General features: G+C 41.2%; 1 protein-coding gene across 3 annotated transcripts in view; it reads left to right on the plus strand.

The window, feature by feature from the left end:
- The window catches only part of dnaaf9 (dynein axonemal assembly factor 9), a 253,896-nt gene that overhangs the window by 41,622 nt on the left and 195,625 nt on the right, over positions 1 to 16,649 (plus strand). For 2 of the 3 annotated variants that reach the window (XM_078554544.1, XM_078554554.1), the window contains 3 exons: positions 5,621 to 5,745; positions 15,019 to 15,115; positions 15,954 to 16,060. In XM_078554544.1, coding sequence (XP_078410670.1) covers positions 5,621 to 5,745; positions 15,019 to 15,115; positions 15,954 to 16,060 — 329 coding nt within the window. Of the gene's footprint in view, positions 1 to 5,620; positions 5,746 to 15,018; positions 15,116 to 15,953; positions 16,061 to 16,649 lie in introns of those variants that run through there. The other variant, XM_078554564.1, reaches the window with a different exon arrangement.

Consider the following 16,649-nt stretch of genomic DNA (forward strand, 5'->3'; position numbering starts at 1 on the left):
TATTCCCTTGCTTTGTTTGCCTTTCCTAAATGTATTACCTCACATTTTTCCAGATTGAATTCCATTTGCTATTTTTCCACCCACTGAACCAAACTTGGTTTGGAACCATATCTTGGTTCCTGTCGCTGAGCCTATTTTGGATCCAACCCGCCACATTCCCCTGTATCCCATGAGATCTCATTTTTCTGACCAGTCTGCCATGTGTGACCTTGTCAAATGCCTTACTGAAATCCATGTAAACAATATCCACTGCATTACCCTCATCAATCCTCCTTGTTACTTCCTAAAAAAAAATTCTACTAAGTTAGTAAGACATGACCTTCCTCTAACAAAACCATATGAACTATCCCTGGTCAATCCATGCCTTTCGGAGTGACAGTTTATCCTGTGTCTCAGAATTGATTCCAATAATTTGCCCACCACCTAAGTTAGATTGACCAGCCTATAATTTTCTGGCCTATCCCTTGCACCTTTTTTAAATATTGGTACAACGTGCGCAGACCTCCAATCCTCTGGTACCTCACCTGTATCCAGTGAAGAATGGAAAATAAACCTCAGAGCATCTGCTATTTCCCTCCTGTCTTCCTTTAATATCCAACCCTGGTGATTTACCCACCTTTAACGATGCCAGTCTCCTCCAGCACCTCTTCTCTCATTATGTTTATTGTATCTAAAACATGACGTGGGGTAGGTAAAGTGCTGCCTTGACAGGCTAAAGTTAAAACCATAAGAGACTTCCCCATTCCTAAAACAAAAATAGAAATCTTGCAGTTCTTGGGAATGGCTGCATTTTACATGAATTTTGTACCGAATTTTTGTGTTGTAGTTGCTTCTCTGACCAGTTCGCTGAAGAAAAGCATGAGGTTTACCTGGACTGAATCTTGTTAAACTGCCTTTGAAAGGATGAAGGCCATATTAATGAGTGAACTGGTTTTGGCTGCTCCAGATTTTAGTAGGCCTTTCAAAGCAGCTGTTGACGTCGGTGACGTAGGCGTGGGCGCAGTGCTGCTGCAAGAGGTTGACATGAGCATAGCGTCCCATCAGTTACTTCTTGAGGAAACTTTGAGTGAACAAAAATATTCAATCATTGAGAAGGAAGCGTTAAGCCTAGTGTTAGCTGTTTGCCATTTTGAAGTATACCTTTCAAATAATCCAGGAGAGACATTAATTTATACTGATCATAATCCCCTGGTGCTTTTGGAGAGGCTTTGCATGATGAATCTTCGGCTGTTCCACTGGAAGTTAATGCTACAGCCCTTCAACGTGAAAATGTTGCTGGAAAGGAGAATGCCGTCACAGGTGCTCTTTCCAGAGTTTAAAGAAAGGATGTTGGAGAAAAGGCATTCTGAGTTATGATAACTCTGTGACGTCTAAATCCTGCTAATCCTACTTGTTAAATGTATTGACGTTTGTTTTGGTTAAACCTTTGTGAATTGTATAATATGACGTGTAACTGAAACAAAATGAAGTTTATCGGTATAATATGTGATAAGCTGTTTGTTAAAGGTTATGGGTTAAGTACTTCTTGCAAAGAAACTGTAAAGCCATTGTAAAGGAGCCTTCACTGGTGAAGCTTTCTTCCAAGGGAAAAGGTGTCATGAAATCCATTGATCTGTGTGTGCTTGGGTATTAAATTAGCAGTCTGTGGAGATTGTAACATTTAAGGTAACAAGCATTGGAACACCCTGGTGCATTGGTTCCTGCCTAGTAACAAGGTGGAACGCTTGGGGAGTGTTTTGATAGGTCCCAAGATCAGTTCAAGGGTCAATGAACAATTCTTCTGGAGGCATTCAGTTTCGGTGGCCTGCCAGCTCACAAGTGCCACAGAGACAAAAGGGACACAAACAGGTCTCAGTTGAGTTAAAGAAAGAGCTGCGGGGAGCAGGCTTGAAGTGAAGATGGCCATTGGAGCAGTGGTGTTCTGTTTGCTACAGCCATAGATCTGCAAGCGTGCTTGTGAGCTGGCGTTGATTCTACTCTGGAATCCAGGGAAGATGGAATTTGGGAAGGTGAGATTGAAACCCTGTGAGGTGGGCCATATTTAAAGCCGTCTGAGTGGGAGTGATTTTTGGAGAGAATTCTAAGGAGAGATCTTGGAAGGTGAAGCTAGGAATCCCTTGTGCGAAAGAGTTTCAATGAGATTGTTTGACTTGGTGTTTACTGATGTCTGGGTAGGTTCTTGAGAAATCCATGGAGTCTGTCTTGGTTGCATCTGAGTCCTGTAGTCTGGTGTGTTAGACCACAATTTGTCTGTTAGTTCACAGGTACCTCATATTTACCTGTAGAATCTTGTGGCTTTATTCCAAAAGCAGGTGTCTTGAACCTCAACCTTTAACTACTTTAAACAAAACGTAACTGGCCTCTAACCAGATCTCCCCCTGCCCCTCCCACATCCCAGGGTCTGGCCAAAGACAGCCTGTGTCTGACACAGGTGTAAGGCAGGATTTGCAGTGCAAAGGGTAAATCAACTTTTTATCAAGGCCCACAGTCTCCGTCTGTAACTTTGTTCAGGGCCACTTTGAAAGATTTGCATTGCTGATTGGTAACATGCAGCTAGGTATGTCATGCTGAACTCCCGATTAAATGGCACCAATTCTGCGAGATAATAATGAGATGGCTTTTCACCCTGAACTTTTAGATATGCTGTTCAGATGATATGGAAAACGTAGTATATACCTCAGCCCTGTGGATGGCAAAGGGGCCTGGCAGTGGAAAGAAAAAAAATGAGAGGAAATGTGCTGCTGTAGCGATACATTGCAGTTCCTTTATTCTTTTGTAGGAAGAAGCAAAATCAGAGGAATTGTATTAGGGACTGAATGGCAATACAGATGCAAAGCACAGTGATAGGACTTTGTAAATCCACGACCTTGTGGTCTTTTTGGTAGAGATGAAGTAAAGAGGAAACAGCACTAACGTTGACACCTGGAAGGAATATTAACTAAAACAAATGCAAGGTATAGCAAATTTGAATGTGAGCCATAGGAAGTATGTCCGGGACACACATACTAATCGCATGAAAATTCATGTATGCATTAATGTTGTTGCACAGAAGGGCAGTGAGGGGGAAACTAACACAGAAAATTGCCCTTTCACCTGATCCACAGCAGACTGAAGTTACATAGTTTGTTTTAAAAATTTATTCTCAGAATATGGTTGTCATTGGCAGTGACAGTATTTATTGGCCATCTCTAGTCCTTGAGAAGGTGGATAGTGAGCCACCTCCTTGAGCTGCTGCAATGCAAGTAGTGAAAGCACGCTCTCTGTCCTGCTGGATAGTTAGAGTTTTGACCCAGGGACGATGAAGGAACGAGATTTTCATGTCAGGATGTGGAAGTGAGTGTTCCTGCTCCCTTTGTCCTTCTAGCTTGTAGAGATGTTAAATAAGTTTTGGCGAGTTGTTGTAGGGTGTCCTATACAGCTACAGTGCATCAGTGATGGAGAGAATGGATGACTGGGCTGCTGATGAAGTGGGCTGTTTTGTCCTGCACGCCATTTAGCTTTTTGGGTGTTGTTGCAGCAGCGCCCATCTAAGTGGCAAATGGATAGCGTTCTGTCACAGATTTGACTTGTGCCTTGTTAGTGGTGGAGAGATTTTGGAGAGCCGGAACTGAGTCACACCTTGCAGGATACACAGCCTCTGACCTGCTGTCGTACGCGTGGCTAGCCTGGTTAAGCTCCTGGTAATGGAAATCCCTTAGGTTGTTTATAGTGGAAGATTTAGTGACAGTGATGTGACTGAGTGTCATGGGAAGGTGGTTGGATCCTGTTTGCTGGAGATGGCCATTTCCTAGCACCGTGTGGTGCAAATGTTGCTTCCACTTATCAGGTCAAGGCTGGGTGTCATCCAAGTCTTGCTATATGTGGGCCCAGACTGCTTCGTTGCCTGAGGAATTGTGAATGGAGCTGAACATTGTCTATAATCATGACTTCTGACCTTATGATGGTGGGAAAGTCATGGATGAAACAGATGGTTGGGCCTAGGATGCTTTCCTGCAAACCTCCTGTAGTGATGTTCTTTGAAACTACCATTTTTTTTTCCCTTCAATAATCCAGTTTGAAAAATAAAATAATGGGGAAGCCCCCTTGGATTAACACAGTTAAGATCCAATTATGTGCAAATCCTGCAACTGCATTCTCCAAGACAACTTGTATTGGTTTGGTGTGGCCTTGCGTTTTTAAATTTTGGTTGCGGAAGAATTGGTTAAGAACAAAATAAAATGTATCTTTTAATTTTTTCAAGCACCTATTCTCAGTATGTTTAATCCAAATTACCACAGTGGGAAGCTATTATTATTAATCAGAAAACATCTGATTTTCATGAAGAGATACTAATGTCTATAATATTATTCGGAATTATTTTTAAAATGGAATTGTAGTGGGGCCTGTGTCTGTGTTTGACTGTGTGTCGTAATTGGATTAAAGCCAGCTAGTCTGAGTGCTTTGATGTATTGCAGTTTGAGATGTTAATCGGATAAACAGTAAGGAGCATAGAAGGTCAAGTGTAAATTTGCATTTGTTGAATAAAACATTCAAAAGAAGGGGTGAAATCTTGCACCTAGCTAGAAGACACCAAGCAATGTGTATACCTTTTTCAGCTGACTAATAAAATTGGTGGAATCAAAGGATGCTGTTGTTGGAAGAGATTAAATTAAAAACCTAGTAATACAATGGGAAATTTACATTCAAAGGAAAAACTAGGTATAAACAGAAAGGAGTTTATGTGTGTCTAAGGCAGAGGCATTTAAGATCTAACCAGTCTGTAAGCCTACAACTGTGCCTGCAAAGGAACCAAATTGCAAGGAACCTCTTTTGAATTTGTAAGGTCAAATGTGCTTTGCCTGGTGTTTGCTTAAAGTCTATGGATTATTGTTGGCTTGGTGAAGATTTACCTGGGAATGATTAATTTGGGGATTTGTTTAAAAGTTATTATGGTAGTAATTTGTAGACATGCGTATATGTTTAATTTGTTGTAAATTAATAAACGTTTAATTTAGTTTCATATAAAAAGCGTCTCTAGACTCGGTGGTCTTATTCCTGAATTCAGAGCTGCATCTCAAACATACCAGTTGGAAAATATAGATGCTGACAGTTGTTGAAGTGTCCCTCTAGGATTTAAACAACTCAGCCTTTACCAACTTGCTGTGTCATAACATGATACAAATTTCACATCAGAAGTATCTTCCAATGTAGTGGCTCCTATCTGCTATTGCTCCTATGCCAGCACTACATTTCCCACAGACTCCTGTTTCTAAACTGTTTGTGCTTTGCAAGGTCACTGTCATTTGAAGCTATCTGATATCTCGGAAGTTTTCAACTACTGCGGTGATATTTGAAAAGTATGTTATATGTTTCATGTTACAGCATAAATATTTATTTTTAGAAATGTTACAAAGACTGATTTTTTTTGTTTCTGTTACTAGTCTGACATGATGTCGAGCTTTTTTTAATATCTGTACACATTGAAGACCATTCAGTCCTATGTCCTTGTCAAAGGCAGGATTGCAAGATGGTTATTGAGTTTGTTGATTGCTAAATGTCAGTTGATCATAGCTTCTTTTATGTCTTACTATGAAATAATGACAGTTTAAAACATTGTTATTTTGTCCCCTTTCTATTTCAGATGTAATTCTGTTAATCAAGCCAGAAAGTGTTCATGTGTACTGCAACCCTATAAATTATAACTATCTCCTGCCTTATGTAGCGTACTGGAGAAATCTACGCTTGCACTGTTTGACAGAAAAAGAAGTAAGTTGTAAAAGCATAACATATCAGAATATTCCAGCTGAGGAAATATCTAAGGTTTATCATAAAGGTGTCCTTTGGAGATTTATTTTTTCAGTGATCAATATGAAAATCTAACTGAAGAGGTCAAATGCAGCATTTTTATCATGGAAGGAAGGTCATTGATAAAGCAACTGAAGATGTTTGGGCCTAGGACACTAGCCTGAGGAACTCCTGCAGTGATGTCCTAGAATTGAGATGATAGATTTCCTACAACCATAACCATCTTCCTTTGTGCTAAGTATGACTCCGACCAATGGAGAGTTTTCCCCCTGATTCCCATTGAGTTCAGTTTTGCTAGGGCTTCTTGATGCCACACTCGGTCAAATGCTGCCTTGATGTCAAGGACAGTCACTCTCTCCTCACCTGTGGAGTTCAGCTCTTTTTTAATGCTTGAACCAAAGGCTGTAATGAGATCAGGAGTTGAGTGGCCCTGTGAAAACCCAACTGAGTGTCAGTGAGCAGATTGTTGCTATGCAAGTGCCACTTGATAGCACTGTTGATGACCTCTTCCATCACTTTACCGAATATTGAGAGTAAACTGATGGGGAGGTAATTGACTGGGTTGGATTTGTCCTGCTTTTTGTGTACAGGACGTATCTGGGCAATTTTCCTCGTTGCCAGTGTTGTAGCCGTGCTGGAAAAGCTTGATAGGGGCGTGGCAAGTTCTGGAGCACAAATCTTATATTGCCAGAATATTGTCAGGGCTCGTAACCTTTGCACTATCCAGTGCCTTCAGCCATTTCTTGATATCACGTGGAGTGAATCAGATTGGCGGAAGGTGATGCTGGGGACCTCCGGAGGAGACCAAGTTGGATCATCTACTTGGCACTTCTGACTGAAGATTGTTGTAATGCCATATCTTTTGCACTGATTTGCTGGGCTCCCCCATCATTGAGGATGGGGATATTTGTGGAGCCTCCCCCTCCAGTGAGTTGTTTAATTGTCCTTCACTGTTCATGATTGGATTAGGCAGGACGGCAGAGCTTAGATCTGATTTGTTGGTTGTGGAATCGTTTAGCTCTATCGCTTGCTACTTATGCTGTTTGGCATGCAAGTAGTCCTGTGTTACAGCATCACCAGGTTGACACCTCATTTTTATGTTTGCTTGGTGCTGCCCCTGGCATGCCCTCCTGCACTCTTCATTGAACCAGGGTTGAGCCCTTGACTTGGTAGCAATGGTAGAGTGGGGGATATGTCAGGCCATGAGGTTACAGATTGTTGTTTTGTTTTCATTTCTGCTGATAGCCCACAGCTCCTCATGGATGCACAGCCTTGAGTTAATAGATCTGTTTGAAATCTATCTCATTTAGGGTATCCTCAGTGTGAAAGCAGGACAGATTTCCCTTCATAAAGGACATTAGTGAACTGGATGGGTTTTTACGACAATTGGCAATGGTGTTAATTCCAGATGTTTGTTGAGTTCAAATTCTACCATCTGTCATGGTGGTATTCGAACCTGGGTTCCCAGTACATTACCCTGGGTCTCTGGATTACTAGTCCAGTGACAATACCACTACGCCATTTCCCCCCTCCCCCATGTATAAGGAACCATATAACAGTTTATTACTGTATGCTTCTGTATTACTGTCTGCTTCTGCATTGCTGGATCTATTCATCCTTGCTGTTGTGCCTTGAAACCTAGGTCACCTGCTCATCAACTGACTTAGTGCATTGCACTGCACCACTTTGCCCTTCCTGTTGTAAATGGTGGTGGGAAGGGGTGAGGCTGACGCAGTTGATGAGAGTCAATGGGATGGGAATAATGATGAACGCAGTACCCGCGAGAAGGGATGGAAGGAAGCATACCTGGGTTGGGAGAGAGAGAGTTTGGGAAGAAGGGGTAGAGATGAGATTTGGGTTGTGGGAACAGACATCCAGCCAAGGTGAGGGAGATTTTTTTTTTTCCTTGTGTTGTTTTCTGCTGGTACCATTCCCATGTTGGTTTTCATTATTGCCATACTGGCTAGATGCCAGTATTTAAAAAAATTAATTCATGGGATGTGGACTTCACTGTCTGGGCCAGCATTTATTGCTCATCCCTAGTTGCCCTTGAGAAGGTGGTGGTGAGCTGTCGTCTTGAACTGCTGCCGCCCACGTGGTGTGGGTATACCCACAGTGCTGTAGGAAGGGAGTTCCAGGATTTTGACCCAGTGACCGTGAAGGAATGGGAAGGAATATTTCCAAGTCAGAATGGTGAGTGACTTGGAGAGGGGAGCTTCTAGGTGGTGTGTTTGCATCTATCTGCTGCACTACTTTGCCTCCTAGTATCCTCTGTGTTTTTGTCTCAGAAGATTCTGTGGCCTTGCAACCCATTATCCCAAAGGATACTCTGGTCCTCCTGGCTAGCACCTTCACCATCTCACACACACACACATGTTTCCCTGACCTGCTCCCTCCCATGACATGCCTTGCCCCCTTCATCTATTATGCACTATGGCCTTCCTCCTTTGCCACTCCCCCAATTCCTACCAAAAAGGCAAAATACGAAAGAGTAGCAGAAGAGGTTAGAGACAGAAGTGAAATAGAAGCAGGAGCAGAGTGATGGAGAAGCAGTAACATTAAGAAAGCTGAAATGGGTAAGAGAGACCATGGGCTGTATTTTGCATGCCCCTGTCTGGTGTGTTTTCTGCAGGGGAGGCAGGTAAAATAGGGCGGATGCCCACCCCACCAACTTCCCATCCATCCCTGAGCTCACCCCCATAATATCCTGCCATATTTAAATAGATAATCAAGGGTCAGCTAGGCTTGTTACCAAGTTAATTGACCTCAATAATATGCTGCCCACACCATAAAACGTTTGACCGTGAGCAGTTGGGAGTGGCCAGCCTGGCTTTTTTAAAATAACTTCTTCAAAGGGCAGGAAGGAAGGGGCTGTTCTTTCTTTAGGGACTGCCCTTTGAGGATCGGGGGGTGGCCCCGTAAGATAGGACCCCCCTTCTTCCTACCTGTCTGCAACCTTAAATCCACCACCACCTTCCTAACCTGCCCAAACCCGCCACAACCAAAACCCCAGATTTGCCTATTTCCAGGTATCCATTGATCCTTTTCCTTGCTCCCAGTTGCACTCCCTGCAGCGCCCACCAGTGCGCCTTTGGTGCTGAGGGACTGATGGCGCTATTGGCCAGTTGGATTGGCTGGTAGCTCCTGAGGGTGGGACTTCCTCCCCAAGGAGGGGTAGAAGTCCCACTTGGCCCTTGTTTAGCTTGTCTGCAGTGGGGTGGGTTGGCGTAGAGTGGGTCAGCTCCATGCCAACTTTGCCTCCAGGGGGCTGAGCTGCCTGTCTCCCTCTTTTTCCCCTGCCCCCACCCCCCCATAATATTCAGCCCCATATGTTCTAACTTATTTTCACTCATGCCAAGTGAGATCTAACAGTAATCTAGTGGAAGCAGGATCTTGCCACATGTACTTGCCATTGTTACGTATGAAAAACTAATCTTAAAGAAAGAAGAAAACTGATTAGACTCTGGGTGCCACTCCTTTCTTGCACTTTAAACTGACCAGTACTTCCCATTCTTTAACATTCTGATTGATGTCGACCTGTTTATTTAAACTTGGCCTTGCCTCCAGTTTATTTAAAAATTAGATTTTGTGGCAAAGCAGTTAGAAATTTTAAACATTGGGTATGGCTCAATTATCGGTTTCTACAATGTAGAACAATTACACTTGTGTAGCCTTACATACAATTTAGTAGCAGAGTAATAAAGTGTGCTCTGTATAGCATATTGCACCTGTCCGCCCTTTTCAAAGCATGATTTCTTCAACTTGCCATGAGCAGAACTAGGGAGATCCACAAGTATATTTCAAAAATCAAATAATAGTGCACTTGCTGTTCCTTTGATGATGAACTTGGTGCTCTCGTTTTACACTTTGAATAATTTAAATTTTTACAAGAAGTGAATATCTGGCCCAGCAGGGAAAACCTATCCAATAAAGAATACTAAAAAGGGCAGAAAATTTCAATCTGAAATGTTCAAACCAGTTGTTAAAAAGAGTTGGAGACTTTTTCTTCATTTTTGTAACATTTTTTGTTTGTCCAAATGTTTTCAAAACTATTTAAGTGCTTAATATTTATTCAGAGTAGGGCTCAAAGAGACAACCATATTTCTCGATGATATACAAATGAAATGCAAAGATACTTTTTTCAAAATTGCATTTGTGCTCATCCTTCAGGTGAATTTTTATTTGTCAATATTAAACTGAAAATTTTCCAGATGTTCTTAAATTTTTGATTGTTCCCATCAGTTTTTATTTTTACAATTAATCCAACAAGCTAAGGCAGAACTGGAGAAAATCAATTAAAATCAGATTTATCTTTGCATGTACAACCTCAAAGACAATAATAACCTCAATAAAAGGCACAGTTAACCAAAATGGCAATTATTTACAGTTCACATACACCATTTTCATAGTGACATTTCAAAAACAAAGTAATAACTTTCTACAATATCAAAATAGTAAGTATCAAGCTATTTTAGCAATAAAATGCAAAGTATTATGCAATCCAAAAATAAAAATTCCAAGCAGCACAACACCTCATTGTATCTTGGAGCATATTTTTAAAATTTTGACTGAAATTTGAAATATTTAATGCCAAACATATATTTTGCAGTTTATCCAGTGGACTGTATATTTTGACCATTTCCCTCCCAAAAAACAGCTGAAGTTCTCAATAAAAATTGAGCTATGTTTTGGAATCATCTCAAGTGTGTGAGGTACTTGCCCTGGAGTGAGGAGTGCGTGTTTCTTTTGTGTCCAAGTTACTACTTTAAAATTACACAAATGTTGGAGAGAGATCTTCCAGTTATTTATCACAATGTTCAGACGGGAAGCTAACAGTTAACCTGACGGCTGGTCCTTACATAAGTGGGCACATGTTTAGCCTAGTTTCTTGTCAGTGCATAACCTATTGCTGAATTTATTTTGAAATTTGTTTTGCTTTTTGATAAGACCACCTTCCCATATGCCTGCCATGCTGTGTTGTTGATATAAACAACTTGCATGTTCATCAAAACAGTTGTGCCTTTACAGTTCCTCTCTGGAAGAAGAGCTAAACACATTTATTTATGAAGTGAAAGTTCATAGGGAGAAGTTTATTTTAAAAGAAAATATTAGGGAAATATCTTGCTAATCTCTTCCCAAATTAATATTGTTGCAGATGTTGTTTTTATTTCACTTCCACACTTCAGCACACTTTCTTAGAACAGCACGCGAAGATACGAATTAGGAGCAGAAGTAGGCCAGGTGGCCCCTTGAGCCTGCTCCGCCATTCAATAAGATCATGGCTTATCTGATTGTAACTTCAACTCCACATTCCTGCCTACCCCCGATAACCTTTCACCACCTTGTTAATCAAGAATCTATCTAGATCTGCCGTAAGAATATTCAAACTCTGCTTCCACTGCCTTTCGAGGAAGAGAGTTCCAAAGACTCATTACCCTCAGAGAAAATATTTTTCTCCCCATCTCTGCCCCCTAGTTCTAGATTCTCCCACAACAGGAAACATCCTCTGTACATGTAGCTTGTCAAGACCCTTGAGGACCTTTTTAAAGGTTTCAATCAAGTCGCCTCTTGCTCTTTTAAATTCCAGTTGATACAAGCCTAACCTGCCCATACTTTCCTCATAAGACAACCTGCCCATTCCTGGTATTAGTCTAGTAAACTTTCTGCAAACTGCTTCCAACGCATTTATATCTTTCCTTAAATAAGGAGACCAGTACTGCACACAATACTCCAGATGTGGTCTCACCAGTGCTCTGTACAACTGAAGCATAACCTCCCACTTTTGTAACCAATTCCTCTCTCAATAAATGATAACCTTTTATTAGCTTTCCTGATGACTTGCTGTACCTGCATACTAGCCTTTTGTGTTTCATGCACTAAGAAACCCAGATCCCTCTGGATCTCAGAGCTCTACAATCTCTCATTATTTAGATAATAAGCTTCCTTTTTATTCTTCCTGCCACATTTGCCCACATTATACTCCATTTGCCAGATCTTTGCCCACCCACTTATCCCATCTATGTCCCTTTGTAGCCCACTTATGTCCTCTTCACGAATTACTTTCTTAACTTTGTGTTCTCAGTGAAGTTAGCAGCCATTCCTTCGGTCGCTTTATCCAAGTTATTTATATGAATTGTAAAAAGTTGAAGCCCCAGCACTGATCCCTGTGGCACACCACTCTTCACATCCTGCCAACCAGAAGAAGATCCATTTATGCCTACTCTGTTTCCTGTTAGCTAGCCAATCTTCTCTCCATGCCAATATGTTACTCCCTACACCATGAGCTTTTATTTTCTGCAATAACCTTTGATGTGGCACTTTTATCAAATGCCATCTGGAAATCTAAGTTTAGTACATCCACCGGTTCTCCTTTTATCCATAAACAGAGTCACCCGAAAACTGAACACATCCAAAAACTGCACTTTTTTTGAACCTCATTGACCTTTAGCGTGGGAAATCCCTAACCTGAGCTGATATAACCTGAGCTGAAACATCCTGAGCCAACACTAACCTCGCCAACTGTACCCGACCTTTAGTGCAGGAAGTCCCTGGCCCGAGCCAACATGAACCTCGCTGACTGCACCTGACCTTTAGCGTGGGAAGCCCCTGACCTTGCCAACCGCACCCAACCTTTAGAAACAGGAAGCCTAGTTGTTTGTCTGCACACCAACACTCTTAACCCTCTCCTCAAGCAGAATTGTAGATGGTGCCACAAGTGGGAGCTTATTACAGGTACCCTGTATTTATCATTCAGTGATGCATCATACTTTTCTAGCCATTTTATTTACTTTAGATTGTAGCTAGTCTAGGCTTAGGCTATTGTAATGTAAGTTTATATGCAGTGTCCAAAAACTGAAATTATCTGAAATCCAAAAGGCGATCGGCCCCGAGGATTTTGGATAACGGATACTCGACATGTATTTCACGATAACTTCGCTACAATCTGCTATTATAATAATAAACATATCTCTAGCCTTGGATTATGGTAATATGAGCGCACCTATGCAAAGCTGAGTGGTCTCTGAAATATTTTCTTATCCCTTAATGGGATACCCCAGCTAAAAAGAGCTTTTTCTTCCCAGGAGAATAATAAATTATGTATTCCATACTACCATATTCCTGTCACAAAGAAAGACAGCTGATTTATTGAGAAATTTGATGAGAAATATTCTGATGGGAAAGGTGGAAATGTAATACATCTAACACAACCTGACATCACACTTGGAAATAGTTGCAAAGCAGCCTCAAAGAGCTGTGACACCTAGAAGTACAAGGACAGCAGATGCAAGGAAACGCCACCACCTGCAAGTTCTCCTCCAAGCCACATACCATCCTGACTTGGAACTCTCTCACTGCTCCTTCTCTGTCACTGGGTCAAAATTCTAGAGTTCCCTTCCTACAGCATTGTGGGTGTACCTAACCACAAGGACTGCAGCAGTTCAAGAAGGCGGCTCACCATCACCACCTCGAGGGTGCATGGAAAGAGGCAGTAAATGCTGGCTTAGTCAATGATATTAACATCCTGTGAAAGAATAAATAAAAAAAATTTGTACCCTGCAACGGGTGAAAACATTCTAATTTGCTAAAATCACTTATTAAACATAAACATTTGATTGAACTTGGCCTCTTTTTACTTGTGGCTTATGACGTAATGCCTAGTAGAATATGGGTGCTGTAAAACAACCCATCATTCAACTTTTAATAAAAACCAGTGCACATCTATTAATGTACACAAGTTTTGAATTGAGTTTGTCATATTGTAGTTATCTATCAAGAATCCTATGTTACTCTTAAGGATTTTAAAAATATTTCAACAAAAAATGTTAATTTCAGGAATTTATCTTTTTTATAAAATGTTCTTTGAGAAAATTGACTTGAGGTTCTATCTCAGAAAAACTGACCTTTAATTGAATCGGAAGGCTTAGCAATGCATCTTTATGACCTTAATAGACCCATTTTAATTTCAGGGTTAGTTTGGAGAAGCTGGGTTTGTTCTCCTTGCAACAGAGGAGACAGGGAGATTTGGTAGAGGTGTGCAAGATTATGACTGGTTTAGATAGGACAGACAAAGAAATGCTGTCCCCATTAGCGGATTGTACAAAGGCAATGGGACACAGATTTAAGGCTTTGGACAAAAGATGGGGGTGGGGGAGGTGGGGTGGTGGAAGAACTTTTTCTTTATTCTTTCATGGGATGTGGGCATCACTGACCAGCATTTGTTGCCCATCCCTAATTGCCCTTGAACTGAGTGGCTTGCTAGGTCGTTTCAGATGGCAGTTAAGAGTCACCCACATTGCTGTGGGTCTGGGGTCACGTGCAGTAAGGATAAGGATGGTAGATTTCTTGGTTTTTATGATAGTTTCATGGTCACCAATACTGAGACTGGCTTTACAATTCTAGATTTATTAATTGAATTTAAATTCCACCAGCTGCTGTATTTGAACCCATGTCCCTCCGGTATTAGCCTGGGCCTAGTTCAGTGATGATGCCACTATGCCACCATCTCCCCATTGTGTTGGAGGGTGGTGGAAGCAGGGATGTTGAATGATTTCAAAAGGAAATTAAATGGGCACTTGGGGGAAATAAACTTGCAGGGCCATGGAGAGAGATGGGATTGGAATGACAGGATTGTTCTACAGAATCAGTATGAACTTGATGGGCTAAATGGCCTCCTGTACTGTAATGATTCTATGACTATGAATAGAATCATAGAATGGTTACAGTACAGGAGGATGTCATTAGTTGGTGGAGTCCATGTTGGCTTTCCGTGATCGTAATTTAGCTGGTCCATAAAATAGCAAAAAAATGTGTTTTTAAAATGGATATCCTCAGGAAATGGGCATCACTGACAAGGCCAGCATTTATTGCCCATCGCTGGTCATTCTTGAGAAAGTGGTGGTGGGCTGCCATCTTGGATTGTTACTGTTCATGTGGTGAAGGTTCTCCCACAATGCTATTGAGTATGGAGGTCTAGGGTTTTGTCAAGTGATGATGAATAAGCAGTGATGCATTTTAAAGTCAGGATGCTGTGTGACTTGGAGAAGAACTGGGAGCTGACAGTATTCCCAAGCGACCCTTGCCCTTGTCTGTCTAGGTTGGGAAGGTCACTGGTTTGTGGGTTCTGCTCAAGATATTTAGCTTACTAGTTCAATACATAAATTTTTATAAGATTATTCATAACATGAACAAAATTTTATACTCGGCAATTAACTGGGTTTAAAATTCTTTCTTCAGTATGAAGATGAAGAGGCGGCAGAGGAGTTTAAAATTACCAGCTTTGTGGATATGGTGCGAGATTGTTATCGCATTAGAGTTCCTTACAGCTTTCAGGGTAAATCAAAAACTGTTTTTGAAAATTATAAACATAGTGCAAAATAATTAAGCTTTGCTTCATTATCCTTGACCTTTAATGTCTCTTCTTTGTATCCCTGCTATGTTAAATGTTTTGAGCAAAGATATTCAGGCTAGGAGTATAAAACAATTTATCTTGGTTTGTACCTGACCCCTCTCTGCTGGTAAAGTGAACACTGGAAATCTGACCCATTCGGAATTGGGGATGCATTCTGCTGAATGCTGGCTGTGGTACTTCTGCATGTTTTCAGTTTAGATTTTTCACTTATTTTGATGAACTTCGCTTTCTCTTGATCCACGTCACCATCTTAGATTTATTTGGTTCTCTGTTCTCATGAAGCAGTCAGTAGATTATTTTGTTATTACTTCATTTTTTAATTAATGTATTGTTCTGCCACCCTTGATGTTTATACTAGCATTTAAAGATGAACCATGTTGAAGCACTTTACAGACTAAATTACTTTGGATGTGACTCTTGCTATCTGGACTATTCAATTAGAAATGAGCTGTGAGAGATTTGGTGGGTATACATATTAAGGTGCAAAAAAACTGGCAAGTTTGTTCCATTTGTTGCTGACATTTGGCCATACATATTGAATTGCATGAGGTTGATAGATTTTTAAAGCTAACAGAGTATAAGGTTAATATATCTGTACTCTTAAGCCTGGGATCATTTCTTTCTTGTCCTACTTGGTCTATTTGCTGGTGAAATTATGGCACCTCATTATGTATTACATTCTATTCACTTAATGGATTTGTTATTTTGTTTTTCGATCACCTCATTGTGCTTATCGTTCTGTGCCCATTGCTATTTTTAGGCCATGTTCAGAAGTTTGACATGTTCATTGTTGAGAAGTGGCCCATTGTACAAGCATTTGCTCTGGAAGGAATTGGAGGAGGGGAATTTTTTACAATGAAACATGAGGTATTTAATTTAATTTTATGCAAGTGTTGTAAAATGCAGCTATATACTAATGTTAAAATTAAAATTTGACAAGCTCATATGAAAAGTTTCCAAAAACAGGGCTAAGCAGGCAAAAGTCATGAACGATTATTAATGATTGACGTTGTACATGTTAAAACACTCAAGAATCAAAACATTGTAGAGATAGATGCATTTTGTCCCACAAGTACTAAGAAACTGAGCTGTAGATGTTTGATGCATTGCAAGCTGTCAAAACTATTTCTAATTGACATTAATGTCTTGGGTTCAACTCTGTTTGTCTACCCCGTTCTTTCCCATCTGTCTGCTGCCCCCCACACCCTCCCTACCTGTCAGCCTGTCTCTCTGTCGCGTGCCCTCTCTTCCCCTCTCTCTCTGTCGCGTGCCCTCTCTTCCCCTCTCTCTCTGTCGCGTGCCCTCCCCCTCTCTCTCTGTCGCGTGCCCTCTCTTCCCCTCTCTCTCTGTCGCGTGCCCTCTCTTCCCCTCTCTCTCTGTCGCGTGCCCTCTCTTCCCCTCTCTCTCTGTCGCGTGCCCTCTCTTCCCCTCTCTCTCTGTCGCGTGCCCTCTCTTC

The sequence above is a fragment of the Cetorhinus maximus genome, chromosome 1 (genome assembly GCF_964194155.1).
Source record: "Cetorhinus maximus chromosome 1, sCetMax3.hap1.1, whole genome shotgun sequence".
In the NCBI taxonomy this organism is placed as follows: domain Eukaryota; kingdom Metazoa; phylum Chordata; class Chondrichthyes; order Lamniformes; family Cetorhinidae; genus Cetorhinus; species Cetorhinus maximus.